This window comes from Poecilia formosa, unplaced genomic scaffold (assembly GCF_000485575.1).
Source record: "Poecilia formosa unplaced genomic scaffold, Poecilia_formosa-5.1.2 Scaffold105, whole genome shotgun sequence".
NCBI lineage: Eukaryota > Metazoa > Chordata > Actinopteri > Cyprinodontiformes > Poeciliidae > Poecilia > Poecilia formosa.
The window spans coordinates 1,834,020-1,854,155 of NW_006800044.1; the positions used below are offsets into that span (position 1 = coordinate 1,834,020).

The 20,136-nt window shown below is 40.4% G+C and overlaps 1 protein-coding gene and 1 long non-coding RNA gene across 3 annotated transcripts; both read right to left on the bottom strand.

The window, feature by feature from the left end:
* Positions 1-5,614: 5,614 nt before the first annotated feature.
* On the bottom strand, positions 5,615-12,354 carry tent5ba (terminal nucleotidyltransferase 5ba). Of its 2 annotated transcripts, XM_016675001.1 has the most exons (3): positions 12,185-12,354; positions 11,892-12,068; positions 5,615-7,210 (listed from the first exon to the last, which is right to left on the bottom strand). In XM_016675001.1, exons 2-3 carry the CDS (start codon positions 12,039-12,041, stop codon positions 6,182-6,184), a joined length of 1,179 nt encoding a protein of 392 aa, XP_016530487.1. In that variant the 5' UTR covers positions 12,042-12,068; positions 12,185-12,354; the 3' UTR covers positions 5,615-6,181. The 2 variants fall into 2 exon arrangements, with proteins under 2 accessions (XP_016530487.1, XP_007559652.1); XM_007559590.2 differs by having other exon boundaries at positions 11,892-12,354.
* Positions 12,355-14,665: 2,311 nt separating this feature from the next.
* On the bottom strand, positions 14,666-19,863 carry LOC103143161 (uncharacterized). The gene is made up of 3 exons (XR_476761.2): positions 19,648-19,863; positions 15,283-15,402; positions 14,666-15,187 (listed from the first exon to the last, which is right to left on the bottom strand). It is a non-coding gene; the product is annotated as an uncharacterized LOC103143161 (long non-coding RNA).
* Between the last annotated feature and the right edge of the window lie 273 nt (positions 19,864-20,136).

Below are 20,136 nucleotides of genomic sequence, written 5' to 3' on the forward strand. Positions count from 1 at the left end.
ACAGAGAACAGCAGCGGACCAAGCACACATCCTTGTGGAGCTCCGGTGTTTGACAGTGACACTGTTGGAGGTACAGCCCCAATCCAGTACTTTTATGCTACGTCAGAATATTATTTAAGTTTGTACAACCTCATTTTTTTAGGGCCGATTAAGGGTCATTGCTCATTTTTCCTGAATCCTTTAATTACCCCAGGAAGGCTGCTGTGCTCCAACTCTTCAGAAGCTTTTTCTCATGTTTGAATTTGTGATGACCTTGTAGACATTCCTCAGCGCTTCACCCCAGCAACACACACACACACACACACAAAACACATTTGGGTACAGCCTCGCTGTCAGCCTGCTCCAATCACCCTCAGTCTTTAGTGCAGACATGTGTTTCCGCTCTGCACCCTGAGGATGATGTCACATCCACAGAGTCATGTGCTCCCAGAGTCCTGCTTAATTTAAAACATCATCGCATCCTGACTCAGGCAAGCATGATCAGGATCACACGGAGGGTTCAAAGTTTGACTTGAACCAGCTTAACCAGCCACACATATTGGATGAGTGGAACTTTTTGCTCTTTTGGGTGATTTGATATTTTTCCTGGTCAGAGAGAAATGTTAAATGCAAACCAGGCCAGATTCTGTTGTGGCTAAAATCTAAAGTGTCTGTATTACTGTTCGGATTTCACGCAACCGCAGAAAACTTCACATTCATGCGAGTCTAAATTAAACATCTCAGGCTTCTCAGACTGCTATTGCTGGCTGTAATTTCCATTTCTGTCATCTGAATGAGGCAGTTTTTTTTTGTTTTTTTTTTCAGAAACCATAGCGAGCCATCATTAAACACTGCTGCTCCCAAGACTGGAGGTGTATCGTCTCTCCTGGTAGTACAAAAAAAGAAAATAAAAGCTCCTGGATTCATAACAGGTTGAAGCAATTCTCAGAAAGTTTTAGATTTCTTTCCATCGTTATGTCACCAGAAAAAAAAAAAACACATCTTATTGGATTTTAATTGGTTATGACAGAGTAGCCAAGCCACAAGAGACACAGGTGTCTGGGAAAAGGTTACATAAAACATCTTTAACTAATTATTTAAGCGGATTTGCATAAATAACAAATCCGCTCTAATAAAATTATAAAAACACAGAGAAACAGATGGCTTATTGTAGTATTCACAGGTCTGCAGAGGCTACATTTGCTTCCCTCCCAAGTTATTTACAGTTTTACTAAATTCTTTCATATCCATAAAATTGAATGTGACAAATCTAAATGCCCCGTGCTGGTTTAACAGTTTCTAGTGTTTATAGCAAGGCTCAAAAGAGCTTTGTACAAGACGGCTGAGTCACAGGGAAGACAGTTGTACAAATACGTGTTTTAGCCTTGTTACTCTGTGGCTGACAGAAACCAGCATTTCAGTGATTCAAGTATTTATGCACAACATTGGCAGGAAAATGCAGAACAGACGAAAATTAAAGGACGAAGTCTCACTTTGTTCTGAAGAGTAACAGAAGTCTTAACTTTTTTTTTAAGTCCTTTTCAGCTGAAGGTTTGCATCATTAACACTGTTTGGTCTGATGAGTGAATACGAGTGAAAGCCTTGAAATAAATTCTGCTTTTATTGCATCGATTAATTTCAACAACACCTCTTTTATCTGGGTACATTTATCAAGCTGGCAACTAAATTTGTACATTTTTAATGATATCGAAGCAGTTTTTAATCATTTCAAATAATATTTTTGTTGCTGTTTGCCCAGTTTTTCTTTACTTGTAAATTTTCTGTTGTTTTTTTAATGCAGAAATTTACATCAGTATTTTTTTACATTTTGCACATTTCTTGAATTGAATTGGAGTATGTCACTTTTAAGAATTGCACAGTATTTTCGGTAACATAAGACAGAAATGACGCTGTCATAAAGATGACATAACACCCGATAAGAACATGAAGTCTTCATTAATGTTTATAAGTGCTGCCATGAAACATAATTAGGTAAATAATGACAATTTTAATGCAAAGCTGCTTGAAAAGTTGCATTAAAAGTCAATTAAAAGTGCCAACTTTGCATTAAAGTGTCACTCCTTCATGTTCTTAATGTGTGTTATGTCATGTTTGATAGTGTCATGTCAGTCTTATGCACATCCCATCAAATAAAGTGTTACACATTTTCTTATGGTGTAAATTTGCCATTACTGTACATTTATCATTAGTTTTGTTGTATTTTTATTGTTGTGGCATGTCTGTCACTTTGCTGCTGGTACACCTGGATCTCCCAACTGAGAGACAATACAGGTTATTGTCTATTATGAGGATAATCTTATCGTCATTTGATCAGAGCTCAAGGGTCAGCGGTATCTAGTAAACCTTCATAAACCAACATCTGGTTGGCATGTGAACAGCATCTAATCACTGTTTAGGAGACCATCTGAGTCCAAGAACTCATTCTCTGTTGTTGTTGATTAGTGGTGTGAATTATTTCCCAGCTCATTGTTCATGGTGGCAAGACGCATTTAGATCTTCACCGAGTTTTGTTTGCTTTTTGCTTTAAATTGCTGCCTTAATTGTACATATGAGTGGCTTATATGTACTTAAGAGAATTATGTTCTCCTGTCTTTCTTAACTAAAAGAGTGGCTAAATAAAATAAGCATCTGCGTTATGTCATACTCATTTATACCCAACGGATCATCAGCTCCTTTTATTTTATAGGAATTTTGCAGATATTAAGAAATTTAGTCCCAGAGACAAAACTAATGATTACAAAGTGTGGTATTTTTTTTCCCTTGAAAGAATACATTTATTCAAACTTAGGGTTTATTTTCCTGCATTTTCATATTCAGGATTTTATCAGGTGTGCCACATTTGGATTTAGTTGCTTTAGACTTGAATATGAGAGGATATTTTGTTTTTTCTCAAGCATTAAAGTGCATATTAAACCATCATTAGCAACAGTTTTGCCTCACAATTTACCCAAATTCTTAAAAAGGAGGATTTAATGTCTGCCAGCTAGCACTCCAAAGGTGGTGGCTGAAGTTATTAAAAGGCTTATGCACACACCTGTGAAAAGGGGCTTTCCGGCTCTTTCCCCAACTTAATCTGACCTTTCGTGCAACAGAGTATCACAAAAGTAAAAGAATTTCACAGTCGTACATTTGAAGGCTTACTGTACTTTACTTTGGCTCTGGGACTGCTCCTCTAGGGCACTGATGCTGTGACCAGGACCAATACCCTGCATTTAACAGATTTAGTCTGGGATCTGGCTATGCGTATATATAGCCTTCAATAACACCGCATTTTCAATTCTGCCTTTCAACATCAGTATGGTGGATTCAGCATGATCAAAGTCTGAATGTGTGTGTGTGAGGAGGGGATGTCACATATGGAAAAACATGCTGTTCTTTGCTCTCAGATTTCAGAGTAGATGTAATTATTGGTCAAAATATGAGCAACGCAGCCGTGCAACGATCTAAATCCTGCCGACGAGATGTGTCACTCCCAGTTTGTTTGTCTTAAAAAAAACTTGCTCTTATTTTAACTAAGACAAAATGACAGGGACATAGGTAGTCTCGGTCAAGCAAACAGGGCCGGGTTACCAGTGGTAACATGGATTGAGAACAAGCCAGCCTTTGTTAAAAAGGTTTGCTATCACAGAGGAGAGAGAAGCCATTGTGCTTTAGAAAAGCCTCCTTATAGTTCATGTCCTCAGATTGTAATGGATCCGCAGCTCCAGTTTAACAAACGCAACTCACTCCGCATATCGGTTGATGGTTTTCAATGGGCCGGGTTAGTGGAAATGAACCAGCTTGTTGCCACTACGACAAACAGGAACCCATTCATCGGGACGGTACGGAACAAACAAATAAAGATGGAGTCATACAAGTCTCTGGTTTAGAGTCGAGACTTCTCACATTTAATGAAAAGAAGGTATTTATTAAGGTCGAATGGCAAGTAGGCATGAAAAACTACTGTGGGAATACTATGGTTACCTGATAATTAAGAAAAAACTCAATTAAAAATATAGAAATGCGAGAATAAAACTAAAAAAATGTTTTTGCCAAATATATACAAAAAGGAGTAATATGTTTTTCTCCTCTGAGGTTTATTTAGAGTAAAATGAGGATGTCAAGATGATATTAGCTTGCTAAATTGCAAGCAAGTATGTTGCTCTTTAAGATATTTTACCTTCAAAACTTAACTTTCTTGGCAATTCAGATGAGCCAGACCAGGAGGCTAAAGCTAACAGCAAATCAAAAAGAGGGGCAAGACAAAGCAGGCCTCTTCCATCCTAAATCAACTCTATTCTCAAAACATCATAGTGGCTAATGCAATGGCTATTACGTGGACAATTAAACCACAATTACCTTTGGACAGGGTAGTTGCTTATCAAGAAGTTGATGGCTGTTTGCACAAGAAAGTGGGTGTTTGAGGCAGTGTGCTACCAATTATTTTCCTGACTGAAACATGGGCTGAGAGGGAACAAGTGAAAAAATAGCTAAGAGAAATTCAATGCAAAGTGAAAATAGAAAATAAAAAACAGTGCAATGACATAAAGTCCTAAACCAGGACTCTTTAGCCTTTGGCTCTGAAATTGTATATGGCTCTTCATAGCTTTTGTCCAAAGTGATCTTGAGCTAAATCTTGTATTTAAATAAGGTTAAAAGAAGAGATTTTATTTTTTTGTTTGTTTTATTGTAGTTGTGTTTTAATGCTGTATCTAAAGTTTCACAACAGCATGACTAATGATTTCAGAAAAAAAAATTCTCTTGGCTAAGACACAAATTACATAATTTATTTCTCCTCATTTATAATTATGATAAATGTCATTCAAAAAAATTGTTTTATTTTCTTGAATAAAGCTTTAGTTTAACCTCAGTACAATTAAATGCTATTTGATAAGAGAGAGAACAACAGTGGCTCTTTTGATGGTATAAGTTGGTGACCTTTGGTTTAAGTTAACACAATGATCTTGCATTTTACTTCCCATTATGTCAATGCCAGGCAATGGTTTGAAGACTAAAAGATACTGAACTACTGTCAGTGTTGAGACTTTTGTGTTTTGAGGAGGTAAAAGTCGAATTTGGTTTTGGTTTCTCTCAGACAAGTCGGTAATTTAATTCTTCAGGACAAATTAATCAGGACTTAGGCTATTTATACTACTAGTTATCTGATGGAGATAACAATAACCGACTCCCTTTTAACAAAACCCTACTTCAAAAACACTGAATTATCTTTGTGGGGTCATGTTACCCTCCGTGTTACGACTTGATGTTTTTCACAAACTCTCTTTCTGTAAAGTGAAGGACAAGTATAGAGATCCTCTTTCAGCCAGCAGAGTGGCAATTCAGAACAACAGGTGGGGGAGGGACTGTGTAGCTAAAAAATAAATCTTTGTCACTTTAGCAGTTTTTCTCTGACATGTCCACAAGGGGACTTTAAATGATGGGATCACTACGATAAAAAGTTGTTTTTTTGTAAAAAAAAAAAACTTTGGTATGCGTTAATATATGTAAGGTGACTTCATTGAGAGTGTTGAAGTAGCTCAGACGACAAACTGTAAACTAATAATGACCATAAACCCACCCACTGAAACGTCAATCATTATAGGACAAACATAAAATGACCACAGTGCAAAAAAAATCTGGGTTTTCCATTTTTTTTATTCTCACAAAAATGAATGCTTATGTTTCTGAAAAGAGACAGAATCTAGAAAACACTGAATTCACAGTTGTCACTTTACAAATGTTTTCAAACATTTTGTGGTTCTTTTTAGGCACTAGGAATTAAAGCATCGCTTAATTCAGAACACAAAAAAGAAAAAAAAATACATCTTTGGTCCAGTAAGTAATTGCTTTTTTTTTCTTTTTTTTTTTTTTCAAAAATGTAAGAAAATAACACCAGCGTCAATGTTTCATTCCATCGAAACACATATTTCTGAAACATATAAAGACTTGTTTTTGTTTTTTTTACATTTAAATATGATATTAAAGCTACATCTCAGAAATGACCAGCAATCTTACAGATGTTTTTTTTTGCATCTGAAAAAACAAAAGAAAAAAGAAAAAGAAAAAACGTGAGGAGAAATTATTTGTCAGCTCAATCAGACATCCAGCAATACAGGATTGTTTGATTCAAGTCACATTTGGCAAACCAAGATTTTGTTTCCCTGTTCGTTTGATGCGGCGATGATGGAGACACAGGGGCGGCTCAGCTGCAGGGCAGCCAAGTCTGATACGAATTACTGCAGTGCGTGATCTGCGGCGCTTGCACGTGTGCGATGTAATAATTGCTGAAGTTGATGTCCTGCACGTAAGGTGCCGGCTGGTAGTAGCACGTGACGTTTGTCACGGTCGGGATGGCGTTCTGTTCGGCGAGGACCTTCAGCGCCAGCATGGAGATGAGGCTGAGCGTCTGACGCCGCTCGTGGCTCATTAGACACACAGTACTCTCGTTCACAACGTGGTGCAGCGTCATCAGGCACTCGTAGCGTTTGTGCTCCATGCCGGCGAAGTGGTTCTGCAGGTAGGCCTCCAGCTTCCTCTGCTGCTCGCCTATGTCGGGAAAGTCAATGAAAAAGCGGGAGCACATGTAGCGCTGCATCTGCTTCATGTCTGCTTCGGAGGAGGGCGTGAAGCCCCTCACCAGCAGGTGGCAGTACTTCAGCAAGCCACCGCCCCTGATTTCCTCGGGGCTCCGCGTCGCTATGGTCCTCCGGCACAGATGGTCCATAGCTTCCTGGAAGTCGCCGTACACGCTCTCCCCGATCACAGTGGGGTGAAAGCTCTCCGACATGGGGGTCTCCGAGCAGCGGTCGAACAGGAGCAGCGAGTCCAGACAAATCTGGAAGGAGTCCACGCTGAATTCAAACTGCCGCCTCAAAGAGTCCACAAACTTAAGCTCCACGTTCTTGCCCGTGTTGTTGGACAGCGAGATGAGGCTCCAGCGGTCCGTGTCGTTGCAGACTTTTACCAGTTTTTGCACATAAGCCTCCTTGAGGGTCAGCGCCGTGATGCGCTCCTTAGAGACCCCAGCTGGCAAGAAGTCCAACAGGCAGTCCAGGACGACGTCTTTCACGAGGCGGAAGGCCTGGTCATCCTTTAGTGACACCCCAAAGATCAGGTCCAGGTCCTTGTAGCCAAGGCCATTTTCCTGATGGAGCACGTGGCTGGCTGCTGAGCCGTTCAACCTCACGTCCTTCACACACACTCCTCTCTCCTCGAGCCTCGCTCGCACCACCTGGACAAAAACAACACGCGATGAGTGACCTTTACCAAATATGTCATTCATTTAAAAAAAAAAAAAAAAAAGAAAATCACTTAAAGAAAACCATATAACAAAGCATTTAGGCCAAGACGCAATTGTAAACAGATTTTCATGTGTTGTGTGAAGAACAAGAATAGAACCAGATTTTACTGTGTTTTCATTCATTTTAAGTTAACCACAAAATATTGTGGCCCTTATTGTGATGACTAAGTCAAAGTTAGTCATTGTCATTGTCAGTAGTGTGCGTAAAAACTATGTCAAGTGAAAACGAAAAACAGGTTTTTAAGAAGGAATTTTAATGTTAATTGTGTTTCCTACAAATATAAAGAGATGTGCTTTCTTTAAGCTGCAGGACAGTGAGAGAGAGCAAGACTTTCATCAGACAACAGGAAGGCTAAACTGAGTACAGCAAAGTTGCGCCGTTTCATTCGGTTTCACTTTTAACCTCTGACTTAAGTAAGATGGTGAAAATGTTGGCAGCGTCTTTTGTTTTATCTCAGAGTGAAGGAAAGAAGCTGAATTCTCTGTAAATACACCCGAAGACGTCGGTTGTTGTAGTGGTCGCTACACTAATCCTCAATATAATGCTGAACTCTGTAACTGTTTTTTCTGTGTTTTTTTAAAGAGGAAAACCATCTCACAGATGTATTTGACTTAAGACCAAGAATAAATTAAAAAGAGCTAAAAAAAAATAAAATAAAAAAATTAAAAACAATGTTCTTCTAATCTTTTTGAAGAGAAACCAGAATCAGCTAAAATTGTTTTTTGGCTGGCTGAAGATTAAGAAGAATCGGTAATCCGAAATTGTCCACAAAATTCTGATTAGTGCATCTCTAATAGAGCAGGACTGTGCAGTTAACATAATAATTGTATTCAGTCACATTTAGAAACATAAACGTAGCATTTATCAATTTCTTCAAGAAAAACTCGTCATTTCAGTTGTTTTTAGCTTAGAATCATTAATTCAACATTATCTTTATATCAGAGGACTAATGATTAACACAAGACTGTTACGCCAACCTCAAAACAGTTTTTCAGTTTATTGAAATGTAAACCGCAACTCTACCGAGATAAAGTGCATTCCACCAGCTGGGTTATGATGTAAAAGATAGAAAGCACAATAAAGTCAATACATCTTATCAAAATTATATAACAGCATTATACAGAAGGCTCTCTACCGATGACGTCACAACTCTGCTCTAGAAGATGGTCAACGATTTATGAGACTTCAGTATCGGATACGGTCATATTTCTGGAGAATCATCAATCAATTGGCCACAGATATTAACCAGAAAACTGTGTCACGACTGGCTTAGTCTGGCCTAATGCTGAAAAAGCCGCTTTTTTACCCTCTAATGTTAATTAAATCTATCGAAACAAACAACTTACACTATTTATGGTCTATGGATTCATCACAAGTTTTGCTTTAAAATTTACCCTTTTTTTAACTCAAAGTGAATTAGAGATTGATTCGCAACTCCAAATTATCTCCAAAATGCTTAATCTGTTGCATTAAAAAAAAAAAAAAAAACTTTTGGGAATTGGCAGGTCCAAAGAAAACCAGAAATCGTCATCAGCTTGATCAGTGAAAACCTGAAATTCCACCACAGTTATTTAGCAAGCATCTCCAAAGACTTGTTTAAGTAACCCCCACAGCAACCCAGAGGAAATCAATAGATTGTGAAGGCAAGATCAATACCCCTGCTCACAAAAGTCCACCTCATTACCCTCAACCTTAGTCTGAATCAAACTGAAGTGCTGCAAAAAAAAAAAACAACGCAGGGATGGAAAGTCTCCAGGGCTACATCCACCTGGGTCAGACTGCCTTATCAAAGTCACACAGATAAGATTTATAATCCTAACCTGCCACCAAAAGGGAGCACAGGGACACGCTCTGGTCGTCCTGCAATTTGTTCGTCTCTCAGCAGAAGCAACAGAGAGTCAACCGACTTGAAAACAGCAATAAGGATGCGTTCAGATTATGTGCTTAAACTGCAATAATCTAGTTTAGGTTTCCAATTAAAAGGCATCGGCTTCCGTTTTTGCATCTGTAGGAGGGATCAGAGGTTTATCTCGACGCTTGTACTAACACCCCATGCATCACTGACTGGACATGTCAGACTGTGGTTCTGCTGGGCAAACAACTGCTGCAAAACCATGAAGAAATAAACACCTGCAGCACAAATTAGCTACTGCACGCTCACACGCAATCCTCAATCCTCCACGGCACCGGCCTGTCAGATTAGCGTGTGTTAACGCTCTCTCCCATGGTGATCAGATAACATGACGGCTCTATTTATACATACTGGGTCAGCCTAGAGGCAAACGCATTTTAAAGAAGGGGCAACCCCCCTGGTGCAGGATAATGAGCAGGACAAAACTTGCGACAGCAGCAATTTGCCAGCGAGATGCTTACAGTCTTTCAGCCATAAAGCAGAATGAACTGGGTCCAAACTCCAGTCAGAAGCAATGAAAAAGTGTTTTCTTTTTCTCCTTTTCAGCGCTTCAAGCTCTCCAAGCGATCCTGCACTTAGCAACTCACCTCTCAGAGATGCTTGGATGCAGATGTGATTACCCCCCCCCACCATCCCCCCAAAAGAAGTTCAAGTAGAGGTATTAACCTCGTGGCAAAAATTTTGAATACTCCAGGGCTCAAACTCTCTAGCTCAAAAAAAAAAAAAAAAAAAAAAACGTGTGAAACTGAAGTGGATTTGTGTTGCAAAACTTGAGACGTCCAGTGAATGAAATCAGTCGGTTTTTCCTTTGGTCGATTCTAACAAGGGAGAGCCAAGTCATATAATTGGAAAAAAAGAAAATCTATTTTTTTTCTTGTTTATCAAGTGTTGAAAAAGTAAGAAATTCTATATTTTTTGTCAATAAACACACTGATCAATTGCTCTGTTTGTAGAAAATATCAGATCAAGATCAAGAACTTTTGTTTTGATAGAACAATCTTGTAATTACATCATTTTCTGTTGGATTCAACTATGAATCAAACATTTTGATATGATAATTAGTCCTCATAGGATAAATGAGATAAACACTACTAATAATAAATCCCCAATCCCAACCTAACATGATATGGATTATTTATGCAGTTTGAACTCATTTTCCACTCTTTTCTTCAATCGGGTGACGGCATGAGTGCAGGTGTTCTCATTATGCCAATTTTTATATAAGAATGCAAAAATGTACATGTATTTTTGTGAGGCTCCTGGCCTGTGGCATGTTGAGTGCATTGGTTTTCGACGCCCAGGATAATGAACAACTTAATGACATATTGGAGAGATAATTCAGCCATTTCAGATATGTTGGAAAAGGGACACATCTAAAACGTGGAGGACAAAGGCTCTTGTTTTACACAGCAGAGAGATGAACATCTGAGCTTAGCAGGGTTTGGAATTGGTCAATTCTGCCTTTGCTCAATAATCAACAGGTGAAATACTGAAAAACAAAACTTGTTTCGACTTGAATATATGCCTGCTAATGATCAGAAACGCGTGCTGTGAAGCATAAATGACTGAAAATTTACCGAACAAAATAAAGTTGGAAAAAGAAAAAAAAAAAACAGAGACTGTATTTAGATAAAAAAGACTAAAATAGGGAGAAAATGCAGGTTTATGATGGTGAAGTTGATATTATAGCAGTGCCACTGCAGTGGGACAAATGTCCATGCATCCATTCATGTCGTTCCCTGTTATGTCAGAGGAACTGGAGCAGCACATCATCATGACTGATAAAACACACACCGAAACCTGTCATCAGCGTTCAGCCTCCATTTAAATTAATCTATGCAGCAGATGGTAGATTCGAGAAAGAAAGAAGAAGAAAAAAAATTATACAGGGATTCCACAAATCCAGAGCAAACACAGGAGTCCCCACACTTGGAAATCAAACCCCCCATTTAAGCCTCCCCGCGTTCTTCAATGGACCATTCATCTTTCCACAACCACAGGCACGGACCTCTGGGCTTCACAAAGTTCTTGGGCTCATCTTGAATATATCAGAGCGCAAAATGAGATGGAAAAATGAAGGGAGGGTGTATGGGGGGCGGGGGGGAGTGTCCTGTAACAGCCACCGTTCATTTTGAAATTCTAACTCTGCAGTTTCTTTTCCAGCTAAACGCAAACCTAAGTATCAGGGGATGCGAAATGTGATCTGACCACACTGTTCTAGATGATATAGGCCATGCAAATGAAATTTACAGAGAGAATATGTAAATACTGGCTCCATATATTCAATACATTCTTGGAGAATTTTGCTCGTTCTCATGGAATAAAGCTAATTAATCTCTATTAAATTAAATTTACTTAAATTGAGGATTATCTTGAGATGAAAAATAGTTTTTTTAAAAAGAGAGGAAATTAAGTTCTGGGTGTGTCTAAGAGTGATAAAAGACCACCAGGGGTCGTTGAGGACTTTCAAAGCGAATAACTAAGTTACTGTAAATTATTCATTTAAATTTGAAGCTCCAGCCAAATGTATTCAGTTTGCAGGCTTAATAATAGATTATATGTTGTTTTTGAGGGGGGGAGGGGGTTCAGTGGACTAAATTAGTTGTTTGTAAACTTAACTAAACAGATCTTCCCACTGCCTCTGCTCGAAATTAAAAATAAAATGTAAAAAGAGAGTTGGGAGTGTCGGATTACCATACCTGGACGATCTGTCGGGGTTGCACGGACAGAGTGGGGAAGTTTCCTCGGCCGTGGATGGGGACAGCCTCCCCAAGGATCGAGTCCAAACGCTGCACCTGATCCCACGACAACACACAGAACCTCCGAGTCTGATCCAAAGCTCCAGACATTTCAGTCCCAACTTTTTTCCCCCCCGACTTAAATGAAAAACAAACAAAACAAACAAACAAAAAAAAAGGATGGAATTAAAAAAAAAAAGATTATATATATTAAATAAACAATTAACAACCAGAGAATCTTCTTCCAAAATCACTAAGATCACCGCGTATTCCTCTCGGGTCAGCGGCTGGAGCAGGTCTGGTTCAAAAACTGGACGCGGTGGGGAGAAAGAAAGTTTTAGGATTGACCGAGATCAGCAGCTTCCTCCTGCCCTGTGTGCCGCTGAAATCCGGTCAGTGTGCAAAGCGCCGATTCATAAGGAAGGTCCTGGAGGCTTAGAGAGCCTCCTTATTAGCATGGGCCGCAGTGATTGGCTGCTGCGTTTGGTCATTGATTATGGACGTCCTGCATGCAGGGAACACCCTCCTTCTGACGTTCGGTGACAGCTTTCTGCTCCTCCTCCTCCTCTGCTCTGCAGCAGCTGCATGCTGGCACAGTTTTCCCCTCCGATCATCAGGGATCCTGAGGAGCATTACCTCAGGCCCAGACTACAGCTGAGCCCGAGTCTGACTTGAGTCTGATAAAAAAAAAAAAAGTAAGAACTGGGATAAGACTGCAGCTGCTCGGAGCAGAGGCGGCGCAAAGTTATTTGAGGGCCTGAGCAAGTTTTAAAGGGGGGCGAAGGGGGGCATCACACGCTCCATGATGAAACACTTTTGCATTCTGTGATTTGAAAAGAACTTGCTATACAGCTAATTAGTGACTCAAATTCCTTATTTAATTTATATACTGAAGCGTGAACGGTTAATAATTTACTTGCTGTAGACAAGGTTTGTCGTTTCTCCTTCTTTTTGCATCGCAAGTACAATGAAAAAAGTATTTTAAAGTTTGTTTAAATTATTGGCAGAATGCGAAGCCTAATGAGCCACAGCTTAAAAAACCCTGAAGAAAAACAAAAACAATGTCGCTTAGTAAAAAATTTATTTAAAAAAATAAAAGATGATTTTATTTTAAGATGAATTCAAATGTGATAGCCCCAGATGTTTGGGCTGTCAAGCAATAGGACTTTTTATGTTGGATGATATGGAAATTCATCAGAATCAGAATCACAATAAAATCTGTGATTATAATTTTTAAATAATTTTTTTTACTTCTCTACTCATGAACAGTTAGCGTATGCATGAAACGCTCTTGAAACTCATACACAAGCAGCTGGCATTATTAATTTGGCTGTAAGCTGTGCCTCTGTCAACAGAACGTTCAACTTTGAAGTTATTTGCGAGTGTGATGTACGACCGCTGCTGTCGTGGGAGAATTGACGTCAGGACGGGACCTTCTGCAGCCACAAATCTAATGATGCCTCATGCCGACCCTGCGGCAAATACAAACTCCACTTCTGCTTATAATAAGGGCTGGCCAGAAGCCACGTATTAAAGAGATAATTTGGGATTTTTGGAAATGAGGTTCTGTTAAAAAAAAAAAATTAAATAAAAAAAAAAATAGAAGCAGTTAGTATATTTTCAAATCCAGATCAAGAAAACAGTGAGTCAGAGAAGGCCAAAAGCAAACATCTAATGTCTTGAAAGTGCTTGAACCTTTGAAAAGTCGAGTAGTTCATGGAGACGCTGCTATATTTTGCATAGGATGGTCATTTACAGAGAAGCCAAAAGTGATTAACAAAAGAACTTTGAGTTTCCCACTTTAGTTTGAATAGATCCTTAATGAAAATGTGACAATGCTTCAAAAGGTTAATGAAGCACTGTTAAGTTTTTGAGATTGGTCTTACCTGACTTTGGTACAGTTAACTCTTAGCCAAATAGGTCTGGTCTGGACTTTACTCCACACTGAAAGGATCCACCAGCAGTTTTTACATTAAGATATGTCCTGAACTCAGATTTGTGTCTAACTAGGAGATGGAGGAGACCAGAACCCAGTGGAGGAGCTGCGCATCCCGTCTGGCCAGAGAACATGTTTGGATTCCCAGAATGAGCGCTGCTGGCGAGAGGTTTGTTAGAGATTCCCTCTTTCACCCACTTATTAATAGAGAAAAGTAATGGATGAATGGATATGTTCTTATTGTTTCAATGTCCTTTATCTGTCGTGAGGCTCAGCTTACATCTCCCATGGGGAGATTTGCATGTCTTAACAGGTACAGTAGAAACCTGTGACCTTTTGGACTTTGATGCGTCCATCCATCAAAACAAACTCCCCACACAAAACGGCTACTAATTTTATTTGCTCGGTGTTGCTCACAGTCAGATAACCTTTTCTTTGCCCTCCTGGTTTTCTCCGCTCTGCCTCTTTTTCTGTGCAGCAGGTTGCGTTTTATTTGCTTTGGTGCCTTTTACAAAGACATTCCTGGGGTGAAAACAGAACGTTTGCGAGCTTTTCTCCCAGGAACTGCAAGTGTGGCACCGGTTTGAGGCGGGCTTGTCTGCACGTTTCTTGAGTGTCCAGAGTCTCTGGTCTTCTGTGACTGGCCTGCGGTCGGACCTGCCTTTGTCTTTACGCCTCATCTCGTCTTAAATGGAGCCTATTACGGGCTTAAATACCCTAAATGTCTCATAATGATGGACCTGACTCAATCATAGACATTACTCACAATAGCAGACATTACTCCCTCAGTGATGAGATGGGCCTTTGGATTGTTTCTGTTTATTCCAGCAAACAGCAGAGGTGGGGAATTTTCCCTTTTTAAGGTAATAATTAAAAATGTCCACCCCCCCCCCAATCAGCTCATCATACATTTCCACACTGCATGTTTACAGGCCCTTAAAATGTTTACAACAGACCAAAGTTCATCCCGTGTTGTTTCAGCAATGCAGCCATTAAACAGACACAATCACATGCGCCAGTTCACGTCATTATCCTCTCTCCAAAACACAAGGGTGTGTGTGTGTGTGTGTGTGTGCGTGTGTGTGTGTGTGTGTGTTTGTCTTCTTCTGTGTTTCATGCATGTTTCAGCTTGTGTCCACAGCTGGAGGCTAACAGCTTCTCGCAAACCTCCGAGGACTCAGGCGGTGATCATCAGGCTTTGGCTTTTTGGTCTCCACAGCAGATCACTTGAAGCACTGTGATGTCAACACCGCGCTGTTTCTGTGGCAACAACATCCACGGCCGCTGAAGAGCCAGGAAGCGGCGTCTCCAGCCGAGGGTCCTGCCGAGCACACATGAGACACATCATGCGTCATGCGACTATAAATAACCACCCTCGCGCTACTCGTGCATTCTGGGAGAAGAGCCGTCTCTTACCTGAGCAGGGATGAGAAAAGTTTTTTAAAAGCGTTTGGTGGTGGGGGCGGCGGGCTGCGGATAAATGTCAGCCCCTTTGACATTCTCACGTTCCCTCACAGCTTCGTGTAAGAGGGAGCGCTGTTGATGTAGAGGCAAGATGTTTATTCAATTGGCAAAAACAATTATATCTTAGGGTTTAAAGTGACGTACTGTTGAAACGCTATGAGCAGTTTTGTATAACTCTCTGCAAGTTCATTTAATGTAAATCCAGATTAAAAGCTGAAGCTGACAGCTAATCTCTGATGGGCCACGACCAAAGTGGATTTCTATTATTGTGAATCAACTCTAGGGTCAAAAACATCATTACTCTGTTTTACAAAACTTTTCATTCATTATCACAATTTCACTGGATGGTTATTTACACAGGAAACAGAGCGTTCCCCCTGGGACCTTCCCGTACTGAGAAAGGAACATGCATAACGTTTCTGATCAGAGTGTCAAATAGGAAAACAAGGCAGCATAAAAAGTTAGAAACATTGGTCTAAACGAAAACTTGTTGATTTTTTTTCACCACATTGCATTTATTTTACTCATTTCTCTTCTGCGTTTGCAGTCGTAAGACTTTCTCAAAGAAAGATTTTGTTGGTGGAGCGCCGAGTTCTGCTTCGATTTCCTGTATAAATAGTTATTGACCTCTGAGTAAAACTACCACGTGACGATGGTTTAAAGGTTAAGAAAACAGTCATCCATTGCCTGCTGGGATGTTTTTGAGTTTGGAGTTGTTTAAAGAAGGCTTGGATTAGCAGTTAGCTTCAGTGCCCAGAAACGCAAATGAAAACCCCAAGGCAGTAATTGTTGTTGTAACATGATTATTTTTTTTTTATCCTAATCTTCAAAAATAGAAATAAAAAATACACAATTTTGCAAGTTTTCTATATTTTTGACTAAGGTTTTGTCACAAAATGTGACGTTGCTTTGGTACTGTAAAAGTCTGTTTGGGTGCTCAGGAGGTAGGCGTTTGTCCTGTAATCTGGGTTTCCGGCTCAAAGCCCCATTCAGCTCGTCTCAGGTTTTGTGTCCTTGAGCAAGGCACTTCACTCACCTTGCCTGCTGTTGCTCTGGCTACAGTGTAGCATACCACCATCAGCAGCATGAATGTCTGCATGAATGGGTGAATGACTCCCCCTTTGAAGTCCTCTAGACTAGATGGCCATTTACCATTTGGATCTGGGGGCCTTTTTGTCTTCAGCCTCTGTGACCAATTATTCTCAGAAATGGACGACTTGAAACCTTGGAACAAAACTTAACCTTTAAAATCCTGAACTATCCTTTACCGCCCCCACGTTCCTCCATTTAAAGCAGATACTGCAATCTGCTGGATGCTCTGTTTATCCCGCAGGTTGACATCCTGCTGGAACTAGAATAACTAAGACTGTGAGCCTTGTAGGTGCGGTGAGGAAGCCCGTATTTAAACACACCTTCAATAAACTGTACATTAGACCAACTTTCTTACCGGAGATGCCCGTGAGCAAACAAATTTAAGACGTCAGTCTCTGGTAAATAGTTTTAAATTACCTTAGTGAACCGGTGTTGTTCCGCCTAGTTAGTTAAGAAGTAAAACGACGTTAGTGTTGCATTTTTCTGCTGTGGAGCAGTGAGAGGAAGTGAGTGCACCGGTGCAGAGGCGCAGTCTTCTTTCTGTCAGCCACACAGACACGAGCAGACGTCACAGCGGGTTGTAAAAGCGTGGCTGGAAACTGACACTGACAAACAATGAGCGCTTAAGTGTCACCGTGATGAATTGTGATACCACTGCGTTTGTCACACTGGATGAGTTGTGGAGGTAATTTTCTTACCCGTCTGTCAACTTTCCTGCAATTTCAGTGAATTATTCCCCCAAGAAGACTTTTTATTTATTTATTTTCTCCCACCCTCCCTCGTATTTTGACGCCGATGGACGTGTTACTGAAGGAAACTGAGTGTTTGCTATAGTTATAGTGCGTCATGTGAAGCTTTTGAACAGCTGAAAAACAAATGTAGCAGCCGGGATTTACTGATTCGAGTTGATCCAAATCTCTATTGTTTTCAACTCTGACTGCCCAACATGGCAGACGGAGGCCGAGCGGAGCCTTCAGGCTGGACATGATGGATCCAACCATCCATAGAGAGAATAAGAGTGCGATAAGAGTCCGTTTACTTTTCCGGATTGCTCCATATGACAAATCTATGGGACTTGGGGGCCAAGATTACGCAAGCAGTCGTGCTGCTGACGTCAGACTCCCGTCTCGTCCTGCTTGATTTATTACAGGAGTGCTTTGGAGCACAGATAAGGGAGATGCCGAAAAACATAAAAACATCAAAATATGGCAGAGACTCAAGTGGTATCACTATGTAGAAGCGCCGCAACCTGTGTGAACGCCTTCTAGGGCACCGTCAAATAAGGTTAAAGTAGAGAATTGAGCTAAAAGCTGGCAAATTTGGTGTTGGCAATTGCTGAAGTAGATTAAAGAAAACAACTGCTGTTGCCTGATTGTTGAGATAATAACCATGATGCCAGTATCTTAACTGATAAAACCTGGAGTTATAAATACAGTGGCTTGCAAAAGTACACTTTATCACATTACAACCACAAACTGCCTCTTATTTTATTGGGATCTTATATAATATATCAGTCAGCAGTAATCAGTTAAATGCAAAGTGGCAGTGAAGGGACGCAAGGTTCACAAAAAGTAAAATAAATCAATAAAAAATGGACTTTACCTTTTTATCACCGTCATTTATTCTACTGCTACTAAATAAAATCCTATTCAAGCAGCTGCCTTCAGAAGGCATCTAATAAGTAAAACACCCAGCTGAAATCCAGCTGTCCTTTACTGGAGACAGGGCCACATTTTACATTAGTAAACAAACAGCAGCATGAGAACCAAGGAAGAGACAAGACCAGTCAAGAAAAGCAAACTAAAATGGTTGTCAACCAGAACGGACAGATGAAAGAATTCCTAGCTAAGTTGGGACAAATATTTTTGACTGGTTCCAGAAATCCAGCCTTTATGGGTGGATGGCAAAAAGAAAGCCATAGGAGGAAGAAATTTATAAGGACCCCAGTTCCCCTAAAACCACCATCCCCACCGCCGTCATGATGCGGTGAGGCTGTCCTTCACCGCGTGTTGGGAACCTTTTCAGACGTGACAGGAAAGGTGGATGCGGCGAAGACAGGTCGATCCTGAAGCAAAGGATACTCGCGCGTTAGAACGGCCCAGTCAAAGTCCAGCTTTTTTGACTGAACTGGAGCTATCCTACAAAGGAGAACGTCAAAAACACAACTCCCTATGCATAAATAAGCTAAAAGAACTGCAGTTGTTGTTGTTGTTGCGCTGTAAAGTGGTTTACAGAAGTGTTGACCCGAGGGGCCGGGTACACAGGCATTACACACGCTTACTGAATATATTTTTAAAATATGTTGAAACCCAGGCATTCCTTTCATTCCACTTCACAGTCATACACTACTTTGTATTAGTCTTGTATGAAATCCAAGCCAAAGGGATATGAATACTTTTTTTTTGCTAGGGGCTGTATGGTCAACTGTCCCCATTTGGATTTGAGAGTATTTTTAGTAATGGACCTCAGTTCCTTCTCGCATGTATCCATGTGAGCTCCACTGGTCTCCAACCCCCCACCCAGTAACCTAGAAGAGGGGCGGTTGTTGCATAGCTGGAGTTCTCTGGAGCTCAGTGGTCAAATATAGACTATGTATTATGTAAGGCTTGTCTCGCTTTACAATCTGAATGGGTGTAGCTACAAAAAAAAACTTGTTTGTGTGGAATGTTTAAATAAATTACAAAAACCCTACAGAAATGCCTTTTACGGCTTGTTTGGCGCATAATCTGATGACTTTAAACGGAGAATTGTTTCCGTCACAAATCCCATCGGTCACGTGTCTGGAATATCCCCATGCATGTGACTGGCTCCCTACCTATAGAGGAGCCTGTATGTAAGGAGGCGTTTGTTTAGGCCTGGTAATAAAATACCCAGGCCTTCTTCTGTATGTCTGGGGCTTAAATCATCTTGGCTCTAAATCCGCACCAGCAGATGTGTAACACTCCCTTCTCACCACGTTTAAAGCAAAAATAAATACTGTCTCTTTGAAACATAATTTACCGAGAAACAGAAAAAGACACGGTGGAGTGTCTTGCTGAAGGATTCGTGTTGCTTCGACTCTTTTCACGTTTCGCTGTGTTACTTAAGATTTCATGTGACAGGGCCAACATAAGGAGTAGCTCAGAACTGTAAAGTTAAAGGAAAACATGGTTTTCAAGTTGTTGGGGTTTTGGGGGGGGTTTTTTAATCAATAAAAATCTTAAAGAGTTGTGCCTCATACCTTACCTTGATACCCCTAAAATGAAGAACAGATTTGGAAAGTGCAGGATGTATCCTTTCTTTTTATCAACCATCTTTTGTCGCGTCTGGAGCTGCGAGCATGAGCCACCATTCACGCTGGCGACCCAGTCACGCTCAGATGTTATACAGTTTTCTCTGCGGCCACTTAGGTGGAGATAATGATAGCAATGCAGCTTCTGTAACGTCTACACAGAGGAGAAGAACAAAAGAGCTGAAAAGGAAGGATACGATGATTTGTCACCGAGCGTCGTTGCAGTTTTTGCAACCTCGTACTTGAGAGGTAAATAATCCACACTGTGAAAACAGCACATCTCTCCTTTCAGTGTTACTTAAAACAAGTGTCCCTTCTTGTTTTTCCTTCTCCTGCTTGTAATCCGACCTGCCGTTTTCTTTGTCTGCCATGTTTGGTGCCACACTCTGACCGGAAGTATTTAGCACCCAGAAATTTCAGGTCCGCCGAGACGTCTCGGCGGA